Genomic DNA, 19,361 nt, shown 5'->3' on the forward strand with positions numbered 1-19,361 from the left:
TTGAATCATCATCAAAAAGATTATTTGTGTAAATTGTATCCTTTCGAACCACCAGTTGTTTTTGTGGCTGTCCAGCAACAACCGAATGGTACTGATTGTGGATTATTTGCAATAGCATTTGCCACTTCTGTATACTTTAATATGTTGCCAAATAATATTGATTATATTCATTCTGAAATGAGACAATATTTGTATTTAATATTTAAATATAATTATTTGTATCATTTTCCGTCAGAAGAATCGTCTGTTGTAAGATCTATAATTCTCGAACCTAATTGGGGACGTCTTTTTGATGATCGATCTGAAAATTTATTAGTTACAAAATCTAAGATTCTGCATATTCTTAATGATGAAAACAAAGTATTATCTACTGAGAATACAATGATCGAATTTCCCTTGTATGAGGAAAATGAGAAAAAGAGTAATCGTGCAATAAAAGATATAGAGAGAAAAAGAAAGATAAGGTTTGAAGAAACAGTAGAACAAAAAAGAAAACGACAAGAAGAAGATAAACAAAGAAAGCGAAAACGTGAAGATACGGATATTGTAAAGAAAGAGCGTCGAGAAAAGAATTTGTTATGCAAAAAAATAAAACTATCTTTAGAAACAGAAATTGAGAAACGAGATCGTGAAGAAAAGAATTTGTTATGCAAAAAAATAAAACTATCTTTAGAAACAGAAATTGAGAAAAGAGATCGTCAAAATAAAAATTTAATAAGTAAAAGAAAACAATTATCTCTGGAAATGGATGTTGATAAGAAAGAGCGACGAAGAAAAAATGTATCATGTAAATATAGTAAGCAAAATAGGAAGACGTTAAAAATATGAAAAGTTGCAATGACTTCTTTTGAAGATTTTGATGAAAATAGTGTTTTACAAAATTATTTAGGTTTGATGAATGTTAAGTGTGAGTTTTGTAGTTCATTAAATTTTTTGTGCGAAAGGCCGCAAGACAAAAAATTTAGTACATGTTGCCATAAAGGGAAAGTAAAATTAAATGAACTAAATCCTTATCCATTATATTTAAAAAGTTTATTGAGCAATTCTAACTCGGAAGGTAATAATTTTAAAAAAAATATTCGTTTTTATAATAGTTCGTTAGCTTTTGCGAGTATGGGTGCTAAATTGGAAATTCCAAAAGGATCTGGTCCGTATGTTTTTCGAATTCACGGTCAAGTATATCATTGTACATATTCTTTACATCCGAAAGATGATGATAGACGTAAATATGGTCAATTGTATGTCATTGATTCAAATGAAGCTGTTCAAGAACGATTGAAAAACAAATGTAATGAAAAAATTCTAAGAGTATTATTGGTGGAATTAGACCTATTACTTCGAGAGATTAATCCATATGCTAAAGCATTTAAAATGATGCGAGAAGTAGAAATTGAAGAGGAAGCAAGAGCAAAATTATTAAATAAGCCTCCTAGAAAAATTGAAATGTGGATTAAACGCGATAGATCATTGAATTAAAAGAAATTTAATCTTCCGTCATCTGATGAAGTAGCAGTTATATTTGTAAGCGAAGATGGTGAACCACCCATGGAACGAGATATATGTATATATCCAAAGAATTCTGAAAGTATTCCAATTTCCAGTCTTAGTGCAAATGTTGATCCTATGACGTATCCTTTAATGTTTCCTTCAGGTGATCCTGGATGGACTGTTAACATCAAACATATTAAAGGTAACCGTAATGTTACTCCTTTACAGTTTTATATGTATCGACTTTCATATAGAGGCACTTTTAATCCATGTTTAGCATTAGAAAAATTAACTCAACAATATATAGTTGACATCTGGTCAAAAGTAGAAGGTGAGCGTTTAAAATACATTCGTTTAGAACAGAAAAAACTTTGAGCAGAAATGTATTGTGGATTAATGGATTATGTTAATAATAAAGTTAAAGAAGAGAATGTTCGACCAGGAAAAATTGTTATTTTGCCTTCAACATTTACTGGAGGGCCACGTTCCTATCAACAATCTTTCATGGATGCTATGCGATTAGTTCAAGAATTTGGAAGACCAGATTTATTTATTACCATGACTTCCAAAATGAATCCAAAATGGTGGGATTGTAGCAAGAGTTTTTAGGAGAAAAGTACAAGAATTAATGAAAGAAATAAAAGATGAAGAAATTTTTGGTCCAGTTATTGCATTTGTTTATGTAATAGAGTTTCAAAAGCGTGGATTGCCTCATGTGCATTTCATTACATTTTTAAGTGAAAAGATCCGTGATACTGAAACTGTAGATAAAATAATATGTGCAGAAATACCAGATGAAATAAAGAATCCTGAGCTATTTAATATTGTAAAGCAGTTTCAAGTCCATGGGCCTTGTGGTAATCAAAATATAAATTCACCTTGCATGGACTCTGAAAAAAAAATTTGTACGAAATATTATCCGAAGCCATTTTGTTCAGAAACATCTTATCACTCTAAGAATTATCCAGAATATAGAAGAAGAAAAGATGGTAAGCAAATTATCTTTTATAATAAAGATGGATCAATTAAGTGTATTGCAGATAATTCAATGATTGTACCTTACAATCCATATTTAAGTAAAAAATTTGAATGTCACATAACTGTTATGGTATGTAGTAGTACAGGTGGCATTAAATATTTATTTAAATATTGCTATAAGGGCCATGACTGTGCATTTATTGTTTACAAGGATGATAATCAAGAAATGCAATATGATGAAATTCAATATTATTTAAATACACGATATGTATGTCCACCAGAAGCAATGCATAGATTATACGAATTTCCTATGCATGAACAATCACATGCAACATACAGATTAGCTGTACATTTACCTAATCAACAATCAATATGTTTTCAAGAAGGATTAGAGGAAGAAGCCGTTAACAAATTCAAAAACACGACATTGACGGCATGGTTTAAATTGAATGCAGAAGATTCCGAGGCGCGCAAATATTTATATACAGAAATACCTCATAACTATGTTTTTGTTGAATCTTCAAAAACTTGGAAAGTAAGACAACGAATAACTAAAATCTTAATTTGTCGAATGTATTTTGTTAGTCCAAAAGATATTGAAAGGTATTTTCTAAGACTTTTACTACTTTATGTACGTGGTGCTAAGTCATTTGAAGATATAAAAACTTATGAAGGTATTACATACAACACTTTTACAGAAGCTGCACGTGCGAGAAATTTAATGGTAGACGATAACGAATGGAACAATTGTTTGACTGAAGCTGTGAGTATGAAGTTTCCTAAAGAACTTTGTCGTTTATTAGCATACATATGTGTATTTGGATCGCCTGTTAATGCTATTGATTTATGGAATAAATACAAAGAAGATATGATTTTTGAGAATGATTTACCTGTGGAAGTATCGATTCAAAAATCATTAATTCTAATTAATGAAGTATTTAGTTTTCATGGATTTTCGCTCCATCAATTTGGTTTGCCACATATTAATCAGAAAGTTTTTGATGATTATAATTCAGTAAGTAAGGAAAATAGTGCTTTAGAATTACAATTACTTAAAATAAAGTCTGATTGTCTTATTAAAAGTTTGAATGATGACCAACGTAATGTTTTCAATGATATTATGATGGCAGTACATAATGATAATTGTAGTAATAGATATATTTATCTCGATGGACCTGGAGGAAGTGGTAAAAGTTATTTACATAATACAATAATTACAACTGTAGAGAGTGAAGGATTGGTGGTTTTATCAGTAGCATGGACTGGTATAGCTGCGAATCTTTTAAAAGGTGGACGAACGGCACATTCTATGTTTAAATTTCCTATACCAATTAATGAAGATTCAACATGTAATATAAGTGGGATGTCAAAACACAGTGAACTTTTAAGAAGTGCTAAAATCATTATTTGGGACGAAATTACAATGGCACCTAAATATGCTTTACAAGCAATGGAAGTTATGTTGAGGGATATTACGAAATGTAAGAAACCGTTTGGAGGTAAAGTTATTTTGCTTTCAGGAGATTTTAGGCAAATTTTGCCAATTGTTCCACACGGTAGTCGGACTCATATTGTTGAAGTATGTGTGAAAAATAGTAAATTGTGGCATCTTTTTCAAACTAGGTCGTTACACGTTAATGTTAGATTAAATAATAATCAGATAAACTTTTCAAACTGGTTATTAAATGTCGGCGATGGTAAACATCAAAGTACATTTGAAAAGAAAAATAACGTTTTAGAAATTCCACAAGATTTGATTTCGAATGGAAATTTAATTGAAGAAATATATGGTTCATCAATAAGTCGAAATGATGTATCTGCTTATTCTTCTTGCATTCTTTCATTAACAAATTCTGAGGTATTAGATATGAATGATCGTATTTTGTCAAATTCAGAAGGAAATGAAGTTGTTTATTACAGTATAGATTCACATGTAGACGAGGATCAGAAAGACATCAATAACATTGTTCCAGTGGAAGTTTTAAATAGTTTAACACCAGATGGTTTACCACCTCATAGATTATCATTAAAGGAGGGATGTATAATTATGCTTTTAAGGAATATGAATTTGGTTAAAGGATTATGTAATGGTACCCGATTAGTTGTCAAATCTTTATTAAGAAATGTTATTTCTGCAGAAATTATTGTTGGAAAATCTAAAGGTGAAATAGTTTTTATTCCACGAATAAATTTTTAATTTTTTTTAAATAATACACTTTAAATTGTTAGTAAATCTATTATTATATCCTAAAATATAAATAAAATCCAACTATAAATGCATAAAAATGTTTCCTTTAAAAATTGTTCTTCAATGTTTGATGACCGGAAAAATCTCCAATTTAAAAAATTTTTTTTCCTAATTTTTCTCTCATAAAAACTATATTTATTCCAAGTTTAAAAAATTGAAAGACCCATGACTTAAATTAAATTTTTTTTAGAAAAATTGACCCTTGTAAAAGTTTATCTTCCACAATGATAATTACAGGGTGGTTAACTTTGTTTATAAAATGTTTATAACAATAGTAATTATTTATTTCATATTTTTTCTTTAGTATAAAATAAGTATGTGTATAAATAACTTCATAATCAAAATAATAGTAAGGATTAAGAAATCAAAAATAAAATAGGATTGTCCGGCACATGGACCTCAGGCTCGACGCGTTCGTGTAAATACAAAATACGTGCGCTGCAGGACAAAAAGTTGAATACTTTAGTTAGTTTTAAAGTCTCCAGCAATTTTTTTTGAAAAAATTCAGGAGAAGATAAGGAATTTAAATATCATGAATAGAAAAAAATCGAAGGGGTGCTTATGCCCGAAAAAGTGGAATCAAAATTTTTTTTTACTTTTTTTGGGGCAATTTCCGAATTTTTTTTTTTTGTTTTCTATTGCATTAAAATTATCAATAAAACAATTATTAGTCACATAAATATGAACAAAATCGATTAAAACGTCTCAGAGCTATGCATTTTTGAAAAAAATTATACTCAAAACTTCAATGCCCGGTAAAACCCATGACCAACATTGATTTTTTTGAGAAAATTTTACCCAAATTCAAGCATCTATAAACAATTGCGTTAAAATTTTTGCAATTTTTTCTGAATTTTAAATGAAATTAAATATTTAAAACTCGAAGTTTTCAAAGTGAAAATAAAATTCAAAAGGGGAAATTAAGTTTTTTATGTTTAAAAATATATTTTTGATACCAAAAAGCAGAATATCTTTTTAGTAATTTTAGATGTTTGTTATACTATACTACTATACTACTATACTATACTATACTATACTATACTATACTATACTATACTATACTATACTATACTATACTATTTTGTGCGGGGTCCTTTAAAGTGAAGTGAAGAGAAATTACAGAATAGCACACCGGATCAGTATTTATATTTTGTATAAGTGTTTGAAATTTGAATGTTTTAATTGGAATATATTAATAAATATGATGATTTCAAGATTATAAACAAAACACCAAAATTTCACGCGCGTTTACGCGCGTTTGTTATAGCTAGTTATAGTATAATAATCTTTGTATTCATTCCGTCAGTCATTCACATTTTCTTAGTACTTGAATTTTCTCATTATAATTAGATTATATATACATATTATATCTTTACTTTGATAATTAGGGTTCTCGAAGGTTTCTACCTGAAATTTTTGTTGTCAAAACAGCTTTTGGTTGAGGGTTCATAAGATGGTCGATGACCTTTTAAATACTGTAATGAAAGGGGTCGCTGAAACCGTATATGACCATGAAAATTTTTTTTGACGACCCATTTTCCCGCAACCACCCCCTTGCACCTACTCACGGGGGTTGGAGTTTCAAATTAAAAAAAAATTGAGTATGGTGTCTATTCCAATGTTTTTTGGGTCGCTTCATCCCAAAAACACCACTAAAAACAAATCCTTAACCCATTAACGCTCAGACGGACTTTCCGGTGAAAGTATGGTTGAAAAGAAATTTTTTTCTCGAAAAATCGTGTTTTTTTGGAAAAAATTGTTTATAACTATTTAAATATTTATTATAAACAAATTCTGACCCCAGTTTCTGAAAGAGCAATAAATTTTACATTAGAAATGGTATATGCCGATTTTTTGGAAAGACTTTTTTAAAAGAACGAGATCCTCAAAGTCAATATCAATTTTTCGTCCGTCTGAGCGTTAATGGGTTAACCCCCTACAACCCCTGGGAGGGGGTTGGAATTTCATTGTTCACGAAAAGTCGAGTACGGTGTTTAATCCTATGTTTTTTGGGGCGCTGAAACCGAAAAACGCCACCAAAAACAAGTCATTTCCTCCCTTAACCCCCTACAACCCCCTGAGAAGGGGTTGGAATTTCAATTTTTACAAAAAGTCGAGTACGGTGTCTAATCTTATGTTTTTTTGGGTCGCTGAAATCAAAAAACACCACCAAAAACACATTCTTTACCCTTTTAACCCCCTACAACCCCTGGAGGGGGTTGGAATTTCATTTTTCACGAAAAGTCGAGTACGGTCTCTAATCTTTTGTTTTTTGGGTCGCTGAAACCAAAAAACATCACCAACAATAAAGTTTTCTAGAAAGTTACCTATGATTACACAAATACGCACCTACAAAGTCTTAAGGAAATTTATTTTTCTACACTTAGCACCGTGAAAAATGATATTCCAACCCCCTCCCAGGGGTTCTAGCAGGTTAAGGGGGTAAAGAATTTGTTTTTGGTGGTGTTTTTTGATTTCAGCGCCCCAAGAAACGTAGGATTAGACACCGAACTTGACTTTTTGTGAAATTTAAAATTTTAACCCCCTCCCAGAGGGTTGTACGGGGTTAAGGAAAGGAAGGATTTGTTTTCAATGGTGTTTTTGGGATGAAGCGACCCAAAAAACATTGGAATAGACACCATACTCAATTTTTTTTAATTTGAAACTCCAACCCCCGTGAGTAGGTGCAAGGGGTGGTTGCGGGAAAATGGGTCGTCAAAAAAGTTGTTCATGGTCATATTCGGTTTCAGCGACCCCAAAAACATAGGAATATGGGGTTGTGTTTTTTGGGACCTGAATTATTTTTTGTGCCTGTGTTATTATTGGAGCAATATATGATCGTAATCGTGAACTTCTGAGGAAAACGAATATGTCAAAATAAATTAAACAGTGTTTATATTTAAAAATTTTATAATTTTTTTGAAAAACTCATTAAGCGTCATAAAATAATATTGTCATTAAGCCCGAGAACGTCATACAGGCCCACGCTGTAATTGACTTACTCGAGGTCTGAGCCCGGGACAGACCGATAGAGTGAGGATATACCACTTCCTTTTTCAGGACCCAATCCGTGATCGCTCGATTCGTCCTAACAGTCTTGGGTTGAGGGAAATTTTTTTATTATTGTATATGCGATATAGATGATAACCGTTTAATCCCAGTGAGTGGAAGTGGTGTATTCATACTTAACTTACCAACACCTATCCCCGAGGACGCCACTCAGGCCTACCGTAATATCTGCCACTCGCGAGAACTTAATATAGGCCCAGATTGGTAGAGTGGGGGTATAACACTTCTCCTCAATGGAGTGAAACGGCTACTGCTGATGTAAGATAAACATAGAGCAACCGTCTACCGTTGCAACAACATTGCAGTAGTGTCGCTAAAAAAAGCTTCTAATAGTCTCAGGTAACTTAACTTGATTATTATATAGATATTATATTATAACTTAGTGCATGTGTTTAATCTTCTTAAATTATATTATATTATTATTATTTAAAAAAATATTGACTGTTTGATATTTGTTTCTTTTGGTTGTCTTAAATGTTTCATATAAAAAATACTTCAATCCATTAATTTATTTTGGTATTGGATAACATTGGCATTAAAGATATTACGAATTTGAGGATAAAGAAAGATATTGTATGATATTGGTATTAAAGATATTTTGATATTGGAAAAAAAATATTGATTATTTGACCATAGTGGAAGTTGGTTTTTGGTAAAATTTTTTGGTATTGGATAATTTTGGCATTAAAGATATTTAGATTTTGAGGATAATAAAATATGATATAAGATAACATTAGTATTGAATTTATTTCGATATTGGAAAAAAATATTGACTGATAATAGTGGATCCTGGCTTTTGGAAAAGTATTTAAATAGAAAGAAAGAGGGTTGAATATTGTTTTAAGGGTTAAATAATAGTTTGTGAGTTGAATATTGATAAAAAGAGCAGAGGAAAATAAGTTAAATAATAATCATTATCGAAAATTTCATATAAAAAATACTTTAATCCATTTTTTTTTGGTATTGGATAACATTGGCATTAAAGATATTACGAATTTGAGGATAAAGAAAGATATTGGATAGCATTATTATTGAATATATTTTGATAATGGAACAAAAATATTGATTGTTTGATAATAGTGGAAGCTGGCTTGTGGAAAAATTTTTTGGTATTGTATAATTTTGGCATTAAAGATATTACGATTTTGAGGATAAAGAAAGATATTGGATAACATTGGTATTGAAAATATTTTGGTATTAAAAGAAAATATTTTGATATTGGAAAAAAAATATTGATTATTTGACCATAGTGGAAGTTGGTTTTTGGAAAAATTTTTTGGTATTGGATAATTTTGGCATTAAAGATATTTGGATTTTGAGGATAATAAAATATGATATAAGATAACATTAGTATTGAATATATTTCGATATTGGAAAAAAATATTGACTGTTTGATAATAGTGGATGCTGGCTTTTGGAAAAGTATTGAAATAGAAAGAAAGAGGGTTGAATATTGTTTTAAGGGTTGAAGTGGTTTTATGGGTGAAATAATAGTTTGTGAGTTGAATATTGATTTGAATATTAATAAAAAGAGCAGAGGAAAATAAGTTAAATAATAATCATTATAGAAAATGATGTAATGTGGAAAAAGATTAAACAACGCTAATTCACATTCATATAAGCCTATCATTGTTGCATTTGTTAGCTGAATAATAGTTAATGAAATATTTTATAGGTGAAACACATATAAGTACATTTTTTAAAGCCAGAAACTAAAATAAAAGATTTGTTTTGAAAAGTGACTTTATCGGTAGTTTAAAAGTTGAAGGAGGATACCATGTCGAACATAAAAGTGTTTATTACGATGGAGTAAGACTTTATATTTTTGATAGCCTTAATGCAGGGTGTTTGAATATTCATCAAATAGAATATTTAATTAGATTATTCCCTTTTAAACCAACAGTAGTTTTTGTAGCTGTTGATCAACAACCGGTTGGAAGTGTTGAGTGTAGAGTATATGCAATAGCATTTTCAACATCTGTATTTTTCAACATAATGCCAAACAGTGTAATTTATGAAACTGATAATGATAGAATGAGAAAACATTTGAAATTAATTTTTGAAAATAATCGGTTGAATCCTTTCCCCTCAGTGAGATCGTCAATTATTAGAAATTCAATTGTAGAGGATGATTGGAATTGTCTTTTAATAAATCGAGCTGCAGAACTTCAAACTGGTGGATTAAACCCTTCATATTTTTATAACAGTTTTATAAATAATAATGCAAATAGAGTTATATCAACACAACATTTAGAAATTAAACGTTCTTTGAATGACGCAAGTGAAAAGAAAAGAATTGGTGCAACTAATAATAATGTAAATAAAGTTTCACCACGTAAATATTTAGAAATGAAGCATTTCCTAAGTGAAGAAAATGATAAAAAAATACTTTGTGCAAGAAAATATGATGAGCAGAAAATAATTATAGAAGAGCATAATAGACTGACAAAAGATAATCGTAATGAAACAGAAATTCCAAAAATAGAACTCCAAAAAAGAGATTTGACATGCAAAAAGAAGAAACTTTCTATAGAAATTGAGGATGAAAAGAAAATACGCAAAGAAAGAAATTTGGCATATAAGAGAAAAAAATTATCTACAGAAAATGAAGATGAAAAGAAAATACGCAAAGAAAAAAATTTGGCATGTAAGAGGAAGAAATTAGCTACAGAAACTGAGGATGAAAAGAAAATACGCAAAGAAAGAAATGTGGCATATAAGAGGAAGAAATTAGCTAAAGAAACTGAGGATGAAAAGAAAGTGCACAAAGAAAAAGATTTGTCACGTAAGAGGAAGAAATTAGATACAGAAACTGAGGATGAAAAGAAAGTGCGTCAAAAAAAGAATTTGGCATGTAAAAACGATAAGAAAAATGAAAAAAAGTTAGACACTGTAGGAGTAGCAATTATGTCCTTTGAAGATTTCGTTGAAAGTAAAGTTTCACAGAATTATTTAGGTTTGATGAATGTAGAATGTAAGTTTTGTAGTGCGTTACATTTTTTGTGTGAAAGGCCGTCAGATACATTATTTAATAGTTGCTGTCACAAGGGAAAAGTAAAGTTGAAAGTATTAAATCCTTATCCGCTTTATTTAAAAACTTTGTTATTTGATTCAAGCTTTGAAGGTAAAAATTATAAAGAAAATATTCGTTCTTATAATAATTCCTTAGCATTCGCCAGCATAGGAGCAAAATTAGAAATTCCTAAAGGAAATGGGCCTTATATTTATCGTGTACATGGACAAGTGTATCATAATACATATGCCCTTCATCCCGATGGTGATGACAATCGAAAATATGGTCAGTTGTACATTATTGACACTAATGAAGCAGTACTTGAACGATTAAAGAATAAATCTAATAAGAAATGTTTATCATCATTAATGGAAGAAATAGATAAATTATTAAGGGAAATTAATCCTTATGCTAAAGCTTTTAAAATGATGAGAGAGGTAGAATTAGAAGAAGAAGCACTAGCAAAATCTAAAAATGAGCCTATAAGGAATATTCAAATGTGGATTAAACGAGATAGATCATTGAATCAAAGCAAATTTAATGTTCCATCTTGTAGTGAAGTAGCACTTGTATTTGTTAGCGAAGATGGTGAACCTCCTATGGAACGTGATATATGTATACACCCAAAAGGTTTAAAGAGTATTCCAATATCTAGTCTTAGCGAAAATGTTGATCCCATGACATATCCTTTAATTTTTCCTCATGGTGATCCTGGATGGACTGTTAACCTTAAGCATACTCAAGGTACTCGAAATGTTACTCCTTTACAATTTTATATGTATCGTCTTGCATGTAGAAGAACTTTTAATCAATGTTTACAATTAGGAAAATTAACTCAACAATATGTAGTTGATGTCTGGTCGAAAGTAGAAGGTGAACGTTTAAAATACATTCGTTTACAACAAAAAAAACTTCGAGCGGAATTGTATTGTGGATTAATGGATTATGTTCGCAATAAAGCAAAAAATGAAAATGTTCGACTTGAAAAAATGAATATTTTACCTTCGACATTTATTGGAAGGCCACGTTGTTATCAACAATGTTTTATGGATGCTATGCGATTAGTTCAAGAATTTGGAAAACCAAATTTATTTATTACCATGACATGTAATCCAAAGTGGCGTGAGATTACAGAAAATTTGTTGGATATTGAAATTGCATCTGATCGTCCGGATATTGTGACTAGAGTTTTTCAACAAAAAGTGAAAGAGATAATGAAAGATATAAAAGAAAAAGAAATTTTTGGACCAATTCTTGCTTTTGTTTATGTCATAGAATTTCAAAAGCGTGGATTGCCACATGTGCATTTAATTATATTTTTACGTAATCCAATTCGCGATGCAGAAACTTTACATAAAATGATATGTGCTGAAATTCCAGATGAAACAAATAATCCAGAACTTTTTAAGATTGTAAAGCAATTTCAAGTTCATGGGCCTTGTGGAAAAGAAAATATGAATTCACCTTGCATGGACCCTGAGAAGAAAGTTTGTACAAAAAACTATCCAAAGCCGTTTTGTTCTGAAACAACTTATGGTTCTAAGAATTATCCGGAACTCAGGCGAAGAAATGATGGTAAAAAAATCATTTTTTATAACAAAGATGGGTCAATTAAATGTACCGCTGACAATTCGATGATCGTACCATATAATCTGTATTTGAGTAAAAAATTTGAAGGTCATATTTGTGTTATACCATGTGGTAGTACGGATGGCATTAAATATTTATTCAAATATATGTATAAAGGTCATGACTGTGCAATAATAGGTTATAAGGATGATAATGAGGAAATGAAATATGATGAAATTGTTAATTATTTAAACACACGTTATGTATGTCCACCAGAAGCTATGCACAGATTATTCGAATTCAATATGCATGAACAATCACATACAACTTATAGATTAGCTGTACATTTACCAAATCAGCAATTAATATGTTTTAAAGAAGGATTAGAAGAAGAAGCAGTTAATAAATTTAAAAATACGACATTAACAGCATGGTTCAAATTAAATCGAGAAAATCCTGAAGCACGCAAGTATTTGTACACAGAAATACCACATAAGTATGTTTTCGTTGAATCATCAAAAACTTGGAAAATAAGGGAACGAATTACCAAACCTATAATTTGCCGCATGTATTTTGTAAGTCCGAAAGATGTTGAAAGATATTTTTTGAGAGTCTTACTACTTTATGTACGTGGTGCTAAATCATTTGAAGATGTAAGAACATATGAAGGTATTACATACAATACTTTTGTAGAAGCAGTGCGTGCACGAAATTTGATAGTAGATGATAGTGAATGGGATAATTGTTTGGCTGAAGCTGTAAGCATGAAATTTCCTAAAGAACTTTGTCGTCTATTTGCATATATATGTGTGTTTGGATTGCCTGTGAATGCAATTGATTTATGGAATAAGTACAAAGAACACATGGTTTTTGATAATAATGTACCTGTAGAAGTAGCAACTCAAAAAGCGTTAATATTAATTAATGAAGTGCTTAATTTTCATGGATTTTCTCTAAATAAATTTGGTTTACCAAATATTGATCAAAAAATTATCGACGATTATATTTCTGTCGACAAGAAAGCTAATGAACTATCATTAAAATTGCTCAAAGAAGAAAGTGAAGTACTTATTAAAAGTTTGAACAATGATCAGCGCAAAATTTTTGATGATGTCATGGCAGCAATACATAATGATGATTGCAAAAATAGGTACTTTTTTGTTTCTGCACCTGGTGGTTGTGGTAAAAGTTATTTAGAAAATACAATTATTGCTACTCTTGAAAGTGAAGAATTAGTAGTTTTAGCAGTTGCTTAGACTGGTATAGCAGCTAATCTTTTAAGAGGTGGACGAACCTCACATTCAGTTTTTAAATTTCCTATTCCAATCAATGAAGATTCAACATGTAATATAAGTAGAATGTCAAAACACGCTGAACTTTTAAAAAATGCCAAAATTATAATTTGGGATGAAATTACGATGGCACCTAAATTTGCTTTACAAGCTATGGAGACTATGTTGCGAGATATAACACAATGTAATAAACCATTCGGCGGTAAAGTTATTTTGCTTTCAGGAGATTTTAGACAAACTTTGCCAATTATTTCGCATGGCAGTCGCACTCACATTGTTGAGGTATGTGTGAAAAATAGTAGATTGTGGGATCTTTTTGAAACTAGGTCCTTACATGTTAATGTTAGATTGGATAATAATCAGGAAGAGTTTTCAAATTGGTTATTAAATGTTGGTGACGGTAAAACTCATTCTATGTTTGAAAAAGAGAACGGTGTTTTAGAAATTCCACAGGATTTGATTTCTGGCGGAAATTTAATATATGAAATATATGGATTGTCAATAAATCAAAATGATGTATCTGTTTACTCATCATGCATACTTTCATTGACTAATTCTGAAGTGTTAGATCTAAATGAACGTATTTTGTTAAAATTAGAAGGACAAGAAGTAGTTTATTATAGTGTTGATTCACATGTCGATGACGACCCAAAAGATGTAAATAATATTATTCCAATAGAATTTTTAAATAGTTTGACACCAGATGGTTTACCTCCTCATAAATTATCTTTAAAGGTAGGATGTATAATTATGCTTTTGAGAAATATGAATTTAGTTCAAGGATTATGTAATGGGACTCGATTAGTTGTAAAATCATTATTGAGAAACGTAATTTCTGCAGAAATAATTTCTGGAAAATCTAAAGGTGAAATAGTTTTTATTCCACGTATTGATTTATCTCCTTCTCAAGACACATATCCTTTCAAAATGGTAAGAAGACAATTTCCTGTTAGACTTGCTTATGCCATGACTATTAATAAATCTCAACGACAATCTTTTGATAGAGTAGGAATTTATTTACCAATTTCAACATTTGGTCATGGTCAAATTTATGTTGGTTGTTCTAGAGTTAAATCCAAGGAACATCTAAAAATTCATGCTATTGATTCTGCTATATATAAAAATATAGAATTTCCTGAAAAGTTATATGTGAAGAATATTGTATATCATGAAATATTGTAATGTTATAATTTATAATATTTTATATGTGGAAATTGTTTAATATTTTTTCTTAATCTTTAAAGTTGCTTAATCAAATGGTATATTAGTTGCCAACGATAATAATTTAAAACTGTATTTACGAAAAATCTTTAAAAACACCCTTTTTTAAGCCTCAAAACAAGTATAACACCTCTTAAGATGTAAACTCTTTTACAATAATTGAAGAATCAGAGGTCTTATCATATCCGACGGTAATGTAACTAGAAATATTGTCTTTCTTTTCAGAAATTAATTAATTAATTAGACTAGTGAAGCAAGACATGTACTCCCTCCCTATTGGCCAAACGATTTTATCAAGGAAAAATAAAAAATTTTGAAAAAAAGCGTTTAATCCTCCTAGCGCACACATTATTGAACCAAGACAGTTCATATTTAGTACACATGCTTATTTTTGCATGTAGATTACAGGAAAAATATAGCAAGCACGATTGGAGTTGATGATCATATTGTTTTTAAGGAAAACTCATATTTTTAGAAAAAATTATGGGTTTTTTTTAAAAAAAAAAAAGAAAATTTTATCTTAAGGGATTTAAACTTACACATTTTTACGTATTTTTACGTGTAGGTTACAAAACAAATATAGTGAGAACGATTGAAGTTGATTATCATAGCGTTTACAAGAAAAAACTGATAATTTTCGAAAAAAATGATAAATTTTTATCTAACGGACTCTAATATTCAATGAAAAATTTTCAACGAGATTTGAACTAAATTTTATAGATTCTTTTTAAACCGAGATTTCCAAAAAGGTACCCGGTTTTGCCCCACTCTCTCCTACCAGTCGATTCGTTTCAATGCAAGGAATACAATATTTTATGTATAAATTTGAATTTAAAGGAACACTCTTTTAGATAAAATGTGAATTTTTTATTTTTAAAATTTTCATTAATTCTTTAAATTTAAATCAAATCTATACTTTAAATACATATATACACACACACATATATATATATACCAATCGATTCGTCTTGACGTAAAAATTTAGATTTTGTTATATGTTACCTCAAATTTTGCTATTACAAAAGACGATAAAATGTTTTTTGGGGTATTTTTTATAATCCTTGTGCTCATTTTGAGATATAGTTTTTCATTTCGTTTTTTGTATTTTTTCCTGAATTTAGAGCGTTTTTATTTAAAAATTTAAAAAAAATATTTGTGCAAACATTTGTGAAATAATTTTTAATGAATATTTATGTATTTCTTTATATAGTATCTATAATAATTTCTTTTTTTCATGTTTGCAAATAAATACATATCAAAGATTATATAAATAAAATTTGTGTGTTTTGTAATTTCGATTATCTGGACAACAGCCTGCACGCATCTATTATTTCGGATAAATGGGTTTTTACTGTATTAATATGATAAATAAGCCTACCAAAATTTATATAAATCCATGAAAAGTTGGTAAAGTTATCGTGTTCGCAAAAAAGGATCCACACATACACACATTCATACATCCGGACAATTGATCAGGATCCCATATAATATATTTCTATATAAAGAAACACACGTAGCGAATTTATTTTGTTATAAAAGCAAATGTTTACAAAATATAAGTTTTGGATGCCAAATAATGTAATTGATATGAAGAGGAACAATTTTTTAATTTTTTTTTTTACAAAACTTTTCCTTTCTGTATTACTTATATTATTTGAAATTCAAAACTTATATTTTTTAAACATTTACTTTTATACCAAATAAGTTCGCTACGTGTAGGGAACCTTCAAGTTTAGAGCGAGTGTAACTCGTACTTATCTGGTATTTTAGGTAAAAACAAGGGAATAAAATCTTAAAATTATTCAAAGTAATATTTTTTTTAATTGTTTATATTGCTAATGTACTTCATTTTATCTGCAGTAAGTGTTTCTTAGTATTACAATGATACTGCCGTAGGTTTGCAAAAACAATTAAGAACCTGGTAAGAAGAACTCGTCGAACGCTCGTATTAAAAAGGTGAAAAGTATTAAAATTCGAATTTATGATTTTTAAAACATACTAACTTATAGGAAATTGAATGATGCATTTTTTTCTCTGTCTTTTTTTGTAAAAAGAAAATATTATAGTTAATAATTAACAAAAATTGACGAATTTAAATTTTATAAATTCATTCAATTTTAAAACAAATCGTCATATTTTAGTTAAATATTGATTAAGTTAGTTCACATTTGATATACACACGTCTTTAGGTTAACTGAAGACGACAATATAATGAAAAAATTAAAAAGTCTTAAATTGTTTAATGATAATTAATTGTAAATAAAGAGCGGTCGATAATATCGTTTTCTATCATTTTTCGCCAAAAAGTCTGTATGGAACTTTAAAATTGATCAAACTTTCAGTGAGACATAATATTATTATTAATGTTAAAAACTATCGATCACTCAGTATTTATAATTCATTATCATTAAATTATTAATGTTTTTTTAATTTTTCCTTATATTGCCGTCTTCAGTGGCCCTAAAGGCGTGTGTAAAGCAAATCTAAACTAAATTCATCAATATTTAATAAAAATATGACGATAAGATTTTAATTCGACAGTTTTGTTAATTATTAATTAAAATATTCTTCTACAAAAAAATTCAGAGAATAAAAGATGAGCCTTTCGATTTCCTATAAGGTAGTTTGATTTAAAAAAGAAAATTTTAATATTTTTCACTTTTTCTTACCTCTGACTGGCATTGGAGCGTGTGTCCGAGCGCTTGACGAGTTGTTCATCTCGGATCTTCAATTACATGCGTTAGTTTCTGCAAAGAATATTTTAGTGTTGACAATATTTTTTTTCGTTTTGAAAAGTGTCTAAATTTGTGGAGTATTAAAAAGGTTAGTAATAAAAGTTTTTATTATATACCTACTATTTTTTCGTTACTCTATGAGTATCAGTATATGGGACATTCTATGGGAAATTTTCATTGAAAATTTTTTTTGTCCGAAAAATTTTTATTTTGAAATCTATTTGAAAAATAAGGAAATACGTATTTCTTTATTTTTTTATTTGATGAAAATGAAAGAAGTTAAGATTTTTTGAAATATAACGTCAACGAAAAAAATGTGTTTTTGGAACATTTTTTAAACCCCACACAGCACATGATATTTCCTAAATATTTCTGAAATATTTCATTGAAATTTTTAAATATTTCAATGCAAAGTCCTTGAAATAAAATAAAAAATAAATAAAATAAAATCCTTATTTTTCGATTTTCATCCCTTTGGGTATTTTTTATTATTATTATTTTCAATGGAAAGCTGAGGTTTTTCCCATAAGCTGTTTACATATGAAAGTGGGACAACAATAATTTTGTGAGAAACATAATATAAAAATAGGCGGTGCACCCGCGCAATCGAAGCAAAGACGAGTACATAATTAATATGTTAACAGTAATAATAATTATTAGAATTTATTACAATTATTATAATAATAAAATTATTAATAAAGAAATAATAGTAATAACAATAATTATTATTATTTTATCAATTTTAAAAATTATCGATGGCTTTGTGGAATGTGATTATTTCACACAAAAAAATAAAAATTTCCTTCACGAATTTTTCACCAAAACAAACACAAAAATGTAATAAAATATTTTAAAAGGAATTCAACACTCTTTTATTAAATTAAAAATAATTTTTGTTTATTTTATGGACAGTCTCAACCCTGTAGAATGCAGAGAGCTGTTACTGAAATAAATAGGAATAATATGGGTGTGTACAACGATGGGTACTCATCTTTGCTTCGATTGCGCGGGTGCACCGCCTATTTTTATATTATGTTTCTCACAAAATTATTGTTGTCCCACTTTCATATTTACATAGCTTATGGGAAAGAACCTCAGCTTTCCAATGGAAATAATAATAAAAAAAAATTACCAAAGGGGTGAAAATCGAAAAATAAGGATTGATTTTAAACAAAAGGGGGGAAATTTTTTTTTTTTAATTTCGTATGCATTTTTGAGAAGTATGTGAAAAATTCATTAAAATGCATTATAGATAAATTACAATCCATTAACTTTTGCCATAATCATAACTGCTTTCATTGTCTTCAAAGAAAAAAATTAAAAAATACGTATTTCCTTATTTTTCATATAGATTTCGAAAAAAATGTATCGGACAAAAAAAAATTGTCAATGAAAATTTCCTATAGAATGCCCCATATATGAGAGATTCTTTTTCAATCGCCCCAGGTTTCCAATGAAGATAAAAAAAAAAAATACCCGAAGGGGTGAAAATCTAAAAATAAGGTTTGATTTTGGAAAAAAAGGGGTCAAAATTTTTTTTTAAAATTTTCGTATACATTTTTGAAAAGTACGTAAAAAATGCATTAAAATTCATTATAGAATTATTAAAATCCATTAACTTTTGTCATAGTTATACGGATTTGAAAATGACAATGTTACCCTTAACGTCAAAACTTCAACCCCCTCTACTTGCTACAATTTTTTTTTTGAATGAGTTTATATTTTAAGGATTTATTACTATCATATAG

The 19,361-nt window shown here is 29.0% G+C and overlaps 3 protein-coding genes across 3 annotated transcripts; all 3 read left to right on the top strand.

The window, feature by feature from the left end:
- The first annotated feature begins 2,116 nt into the window (after window positions 1-2,116).
- Window positions 2,117-11,621, top strand: LOC127278643 (uncharacterized). Its single transcript, XM_051300443.1, has 3 exons — window positions 2,117-4,628; window positions 10,953-11,402; window positions 11,593-11,621. Exons 1-3 carry the CDS (start codon window positions 2,117-2,119, stop codon window positions 11,619-11,621), a joined length of 2,991 nt encoding a protein of 996 aa, XP_051156400.1.
- Window positions 11,622-11,785: 164 nt separating this feature from the next.
- LOC127278645 (uncharacterized) lies at window positions 11,786-13,621 on the top strand. The gene has a single exon (XM_051300444.1). The coding sequence runs from the start codon at window positions 11,786-11,788 to the stop codon at window positions 13,619-13,621; it is 1,836 nt and encodes a 611-aa protein (XP_051156401.1).
- Window positions 13,622-13,783: 162 nt separating this feature from the next.
- LOC127278646 (ATP-dependent DNA helicase PIF1-like) lies at window positions 13,784-14,839 on the top strand. The gene has a single exon (XM_051300445.1). It carries the CDS (start codon window positions 13,784-13,786, stop codon window positions 14,837-14,839), a length of 1,056 nt encoding a protein of 351 aa, XP_051156402.1.
- Window positions 14,840-19,361: the final 4,522 nt, after the last annotated feature.

This window comes from Leptopilina boulardi, unplaced genomic scaffold, assembly GCF_019393585.1.
Source record: "Leptopilina boulardi isolate dan_hultmark-lab unplaced genomic scaffold, ZJU_Lbou_2.1 LbouV2_21, whole genome shotgun sequence".
NCBI classification, from domain to species: Eukaryota; Metazoa; Arthropoda; class Insecta; order Hymenoptera; family Figitidae; genus Leptopilina; species Leptopilina boulardi.

What these genes read in the sequence shown, in the direction of transcription:
- LOC127278643 (XM_051300443.1), top strand. Translation starts at nt 2,117, where the DNA reads ATGAAAGAAATAAAAGATGAAGAAATTTTTGGTCCAGTTATTGCATTT. An exon ending in TATTGTTGGAAAATCTAAAG is followed by an intron (nt 4,629 to 10,952) that starts GTGAAATAGTTT and finishes ATAATTCCTTAG; the next exon opens with CATTCGCCAGCATAGGAGCA. An exon ending in TGGTGAACCTCCTATGGAAC is followed by an intron (nt 11,403 to 11,592) that starts GTGATATATGTA and finishes TCTTGCATGTAG; the next exon opens with AAGAACTTTTAATCAATGTT.
- LOC127278645 (XM_051300444.1), top strand. Translation starts at nt 11,786, where the DNA reads ATGAATATTTTACCTTCGACATTTATTGGAAGGCCACGTTGTTATCAA.
- LOC127278646 (XM_051300445.1), top strand. Translation starts at nt 13,784, where the DNA reads ATGGCACCTAAATTTGCTTTACAAGCTATGGAGACTATGTTGCGAGAT.